Raw genomic sequence first — 6,336 nt, forward strand, 5'->3', positions numbered from 1 at the left:
TGATCCTTCAAGTTATGCACTTAACTTTGATGATGGTTGTTCATTTTCTCATCTTAGAGATACTATGGAAAAGAAATTCATTGCAGAAGATGTACGAGCTCAGGAGTTCAAATTCAATGATATTGATAACACAATCTGGGTTTATGTCATTTGGATCAAGACTAAGTGATGATGATGATCATATCACTGTTCATTTAGACAACTTAGTTTTTATTTTTCATGTTTTGTTTTTTTTATGTTCTTTTTATGTTTCTAGTTTAGTACTAGTAGATAAGATAAACAATGGCAGTTTTTTGTTTTTGAGGATCGTGTTCTCATTCCTTGTGTTACAGTACTATACAATACATCCTCAACTTCTGTCACGACCTACAACACTTATTGTTTACATTCTTTTTTTACTATGTCTTTAGCAAGAACACGAGAATATATGGTATGGTATAATTTTGCTGGATAGGAGTAAATTTTAGTCACACACGGTTCAGAAGCAACGTTTAAATGCTCTCTGGAGAAAAGTGAAAACAGGGACCGATGTTGTTCCCCTTGGCCAGAGAATTGTTTTTTTTTCATTAATGAGGCAGAGCAGAGAGAGGTGAAGATTCTGAGTCATAACTCATAACGGTCCCTCCTGGTAGTTGAAAATAAATGTTATTTATCTAGGATAACTTCTGCTATCATCGTGATAAACCTTATTTATCTTCATATGCAACAGAATACTGTAAAAATCGGTAACATGAAGGTAAAAGAAAAAGAATCGGTGAATGTATTAACAATCTTTTTGTACACCAGTATAAAACCACTGGAACAGCTATCTAGGATAAAATACTAACATCAATGTTATCAAACATTTTTCCATTAAAGTAAATACACAATTTTTAACGACAATGACCACAATCATTTCATCTAGAACCTAAAATCTTCAAATTGGAATTGGAATGTCACAAGTATTTAAACAGCATCTTCTAATGCAGCTGTGGATAGATCATTTATGCGAGGAAAAGCAGCTTTCTCATCCAGCTGGTTTTGGGCCCATATCAACATCTTCAGCAAGCTAGGAAGTTTTGGATCTGATTAAAAGAAAGAAAAAAACAATATTAAGGAAAATCTAGGGCGTTGAATTACCAAATTCTTCAGTAAAAACATATAGCAGAGTAAGTTGAAGATTATCCCGTGAGCTTAGCTCATTTGGTAGGGATATTGCATTTTATATACAGGGGTCGGGGTTCGAACCCCGAACACTCCACTTCTCCACAATTAAATTGTGTGAGCTCTAGCCTAGTGGCTACTTGACAAAAAAAAAAAAAAAAGAGTAAGTTGAAGATTTGTAACAGTTTAGAAACAATAATCCATAGCCGCAGAACACAACACATGACAGAATAACATAAATACAATCAAGTGCATAGAGAGATAAGTCCGCAAAATACACGATTAAGATTGAAAGAAATAAAACAAATTGAAGTCTAACAGCAGCAACCCAGTGATACTTCAAACTCAGTTCTGGATCTTAGCTTGTTATCATCCTCGTATATTATACACTTCATTATCCGCGTGTTGAGCATGAACAAAATGGTTTGTCATATCAAAAAAAGAAAGAAAAATCCAATGGATTTTCAAGTCAAATGGATTCTGTTAGTAATAAGCCTCCTACGGGCAGAACTTATATAAGTAAATTTTTATTTAATATATTGTATAATTATTAGTAATATTAGATATTAATAACTGTTATCTGCATAACTTCTATGTAACTGAAGGAGTTAGCATTATAAATAATGATGCAGAGGGAAAGATTAGCATTTGGTAATTTGGATAAAGGATTGGTAGGGAGAGACCAAGGCTCTTGAATTCTTGGAATGAGTGACCAATACTCACAAATTTCTTGAGATCCTATTGTAGTATTACTATTAATTTGTATTTTGGTATCAGTTTCTATCAGATTCCAATCATAATTTGGTTGCAGAAGTTGAAAACCACAAAGCAAAATCTTTCCAGATGAATAGATGTAGAACATATATTGCCATTCAAAAAAAAAAATGAGGGACATATATAAACATAACATGAATTCCCAACGGCATGCAAAGGAAATCAACTGAACTACTAGTACTAGAGTTAGACAAATTGTGAAGGGTTTTGGTAGTTTGCATCAGGTTGTCGCATGTTTAAAACATATTGCCACCATGGTATACCAAAAATGTTAAGAATACAACTAGCTACAAAATGATTGATCCTGGCATATGAATAATAGTAAGCCTTCTCGGCATTCCTTAGAATCTAGATTTATCAAAGCAGGCAAATATTTCAGAAAGTTAACCGCTTACAAGCGCTACAATAAAGGAATAGTGGCTGTTTAACTGGGGTGAATCTAGCAAAGCTTGTATTTATGCACACAAAAAAAAACAGCTTTTTGAAGCAAACACAAACCTTTTTCGTGACTCTGGCTTGTAAGTATAGCTGCATTCACCTCACTTGCTGTTTTTAGACGCTGTGATATGTCAAGAAGCTCTCCAACTGGACAGTTAGAGACATCTTCAAAGGCAAGCAGTGCAACAGTCCTCTCCAATTCTTCCAAAAAGCTTTGCTGGAACCCAAATTTCAAGCTAGTGTTAGCATCAAGTTCTTCCAAAAAAAATTGAAAAAGCATAGATATTTTAGTTCCTATTTTGCTTTTTCCTGACTATAGGCAATCATTGCTTTTTCCTATTTCACTGTTAATAACCCGTCAATAAAAATGCCAGAAATACTTCCGCAATGAAGATATAATATGACAATATACACGCGAAAAAATTCATTAGAATGGTTTACATTTTCCTCTCCCCTTGGGGCAAGCTCCTCCTGTGCAAACTCTAAAGCTTCTTCTATTTTTCCATTCCGGATTAGTTCGATCAACCGCTGCTGTTGAAGATGGAAAAATAATTGGGGGTTTGTGTCTAGTATCTGTAGACAGTATTACACAATGAATGTTAATTTTATAGAACATGTGGATAAGACAAAGATCAATGAATGCTCTGATGAGTACAAAATGTTTTGTGACTTCTACATACATTAGGAATGGGGGGGGGGGGGGGGGGAGGGTGACAAGGACAAAAAGAGGGAGTTGTCACCAAAAAAACTAATGGAAAATGAGATCTCCACACAATTTTTCATTAAAAAAAACAAATCTTTTATGACACCAAATGGACCTATAAAAAAATTGAGAAAAAGTGAAAAAAATATAAGGGGTGGAAAACAACAACTTTGAAGCCCAGTGAAAAGAAAATAAATAGGACTAAAGAAGATAATCCAAATTTAATATCAGTACTTTTATGCAAGTTATATCCTCTTTTATCAAGATCCCACATCAACTGGAGTTATGGCCAGAGTACTTCATATGAAGCACAAGCAATCCTCGCCTTTTGAGTTAGCTTAAGATGCTAGGTTGAGTCTAACAAAGTCTAAGACAGCATCAAAGCCTACCCTAGTTGTTAATGAGCCATCCACATTTGTCCATACTCCAAAAGTCTAATATTGGGTTTGAAGGGGTGGGTTTAGTTCCCATATCCACTAGCTATATTACAAAAGCAGCTCTTGTGAGATAGCTGTTGGAATTGAGCTAGGTCTAGTCCAAATTCTAAGACCTCTATTGCTGATATTCTTATGATATCATCCTAATAAGCACACGATGTTAAGCAATTAAAGATAGTATAGTACGACAAACTTGAAAGGGTATGTTGAGATCCTGCATCAACTATAAATATGGCCAAATTAGTTCTCTTATCTTAAGCTACAACACTCGAGTCAGCTTTTGGGATTGAGTTATAGGTCTAACCCGAACTTTGAGACCTATGTTGTTGACATTTTTATGGTGCCCTCATAAGCATGTGAGTAAATCAAGCAAGGGTAGCAGGGCAGGAGAGAGCAAGGTAACTGTAAAAATTAGGAATCTTCAGATATTCCTTTAATTGTACAACTTCCTAGATTGATTGTTATTACTCCTAGAGCAAGGGAGTTGGTGCTTACAGTACTCATCAAGCATTCAATGCAATTATTGTAAAACCATATAAATACAAGGTGTGTGACCTCATTATAGACACAGAATTTACATATTTTGAGGAACTAAAATGCAATTATTGTAAAACCATATAAATATACAAGGTGTGTAATCTCATTATAGACACACATAGTTTACATATTTTTACAGTAACTAAATAAAAGAGGCGGTGTCATGTCCTATTTAAATTCTGCATCAATTTGACCATAGTCATGCATTATGTGCATTGCTCATTAAAAGTAAGAAAGAATAATATAGATAGAAAGTGGCACTTCGCAGTTATAATGAAATTGGGGGAAAAAGTGATATGAGAATGAATTCCTTGAAGCATCTGGAAGAATGAAATTCCTTCTCGTATAAAAAGGAATTGCAAGCTCACCTCGGGATTTAAGTCATTGACTTTCTCGATTGCATCTTCAACATTACCACTTTGTACTGCCTTCTTAACGGCCATCCGATCAGTTATTGTAGCAAGATCAATGTCAGCTGAAGATCATTAAGGGCAAGCATAGATTGATTTACAAAAAAGATTCCCCCCTCCCCCAAAAGAAGAATAATAATAATAATAAGAAAAAAGGATACGCTCAGTTCCAGACTCCTTGCGAAATTTCTCTGCAGCGTCAACAAAGCCCTCGGTAACAAGGAAATTCATTACCAATTTATTCATGTCTTCTTTCCTAATCTTGACATTGTTAAGCTTTTTTTCCCACTCTTCCCTTGTTATCACTTTCTTTGATGCCGCCTTTACACATGTATTTCAAAGATGAAAATCATTAGTTTACCATTACCATGAAACACATGGGAATCACTACATTTCCATCACCCATGATGCACAACATTGTCTACAACCAGTTCAAATATAGAAACACTTCTAAGAAAAAGACTATTTGACTCTTTATAAAACACACTTCCGTCTTATGCAAAATGACAGAAATTGATGCATCATTTTGTTTTGCTAAACGTTTACATGCAAGAAAACAATTCAATAACCTTCCATGTAAACTACAAATTCATATCTTCACTTTCCACAACATTTCTAAAAATCAAAACTCAAAATAAAACAAATCTGAACTCCTTTTCTAAACCTCTTTAAAATCACAACAAAACGGAATGTAAAAAGAAAACATCAGGACTCTTAACAACATCAATAACCAAGCCTTATCCCACAAAGTGGGATCCACTATATGGATCAAACGACGCCATAATGTTCTACCGTATATCATTTCTATATCCAACTCGTTAATCTCTAGATATTTCTTTATAGTTTCTCGTATAGTTTTTATGTCTTCCTCTATGATCTACTCTCTTTACTACATAATTTACAAGTCTTCTCTCTAAATGCCCAAACCACCTATAGTCAAGTTTCCACCATCTTTTCTGTGATAGGTGTTAGTTGCCCCGACACTCTCTAATATTGTCGCTGCTAATCCTATCTGGTCCACACATCCAACGCAACTTCCACCACCAGAATTCTTTAACAAGCACAAATTAAAGATCTTCGCAAAAACCCACATTAAAGATTTATACCTTACAACAATTAACAAAAAAAAAAATCGAAATCCACATATAAAATTCGGGGGAAATTAAGATAAACAGTAATGAGATAAAGTGAATATCAATCCACACATACCATTGCCTCAATTTGTGCTAGCTGACGAATAACAATCCAAAACAATGACATCAGTGAACACGCACAGACCTCATTGTAACCCTGAACGACGCACCAATCCTCAAGATTTGAATAATTCAATCAAAACTGCAAAAACAAAATCTCACATTCTTCGGATCAATAATTTGAAAATTGAAACCCTAATAATTAACGAAAGGGAAAAGTTCAGAAAGAAGAAGAGAGAATTCACCTCAAATTGGAGAATTCTAGAACTTCGATTTCAACTTCTTAAGTCGTAGTATGTACGGTTCTCTGAATTCCGAGAACTTGTTTGTTCGATCTTTTGCGATGATTGAGTTCGGATTCCGCTGTTTTTGTATGGGTCGGGTTTGTTTTTATAGGTTTTAACAGTAGAGCCTATTGCTATCCACACCCCCAGTATCACACATAATATCTCCCCTTCGATAAATTTAGCTCCAAAAAAAAAGTGCGAATATCTAAAACAGATGAACAACGTATAATATATAATTGTTTTGATGTATCAAGAGTAACATTAAAAAAAAATTAAAAATACAAAAAAGAAATTAAAATAAGTGACCTTCTAAACAAAATTTACCTTAGATCTTTATGTTTGTGGTGTCTCTCATGCAGTGTGAGAAGATGATGTAGATAACCTTTACAAAATCTATAATAAGGTTGACCTGGT

The 6,336-nt window shown here is 34.4% G+C and overlaps 1 protein-coding gene across 1 annotated transcript; it reads right to left on the reverse strand.

Annotated features, from left to right (window-relative positions):
- Positions 1–737: 737 nt before the first annotated feature.
- On the reverse strand, positions 738–6,037 carry LOC11430368 (protein GID8 homolog). Its single transcript, XM_024777398.2, has 7 exons — positions 5,881–6,037; positions 5,652–5,777; positions 4,604–4,763; positions 4,401–4,507; positions 2,797–2,928; positions 2,416–2,572; positions 738–1,064 (listed from the first exon to the last, which is right to left on the reverse strand). Exons 2-7 carry the CDS (start codon positions 5,700–5,702, stop codon positions 946–948), a joined length of 726 nt encoding a protein of 241 aa, XP_024633166.1. The 5' UTR covers positions 5,703–5,777; positions 5,881–6,037; the 3' UTR covers positions 738–945.
- Between the last annotated feature and the right edge of the window lie 299 nt (positions 6,038–6,336).

Source organism: Medicago truncatula, chromosome 2 (assembly GCF_003473485.1).
Source record: "Medicago truncatula cultivar Jemalong A17 chromosome 2, MtrunA17r5.0-ANR, whole genome shotgun sequence".
Lineage (NCBI taxonomy): Eukaryota > Viridiplantae > Streptophyta > Magnoliopsida > Fabales > Fabaceae > Medicago > Medicago truncatula.

Bases quoted from the DNA above. Each gene is read 5' to 3' on its own strand.
- LOC11430368 (XM_024777398.2), bottom strand. From the start codon at position 5,702: ATGTCATTGTTTTGGATTGTTATTCGTCAGCTAGCACAAATTGAGGCA. The intron at 2,929-4,400 runs GTGAGCTTGCAA...TACTGTCTACAG, and splicing joins TCAATGACTTAAATCCCGAG to ATACTAGACACAAACCCCCA. The intron at 1,065-2,415 runs GTTTGTGTTTGC...TCTTTTAATCAG, and splicing joins AAGCCAGAGTCACGAAAAAG to ATCCAAAACTTCCTAGCTTG.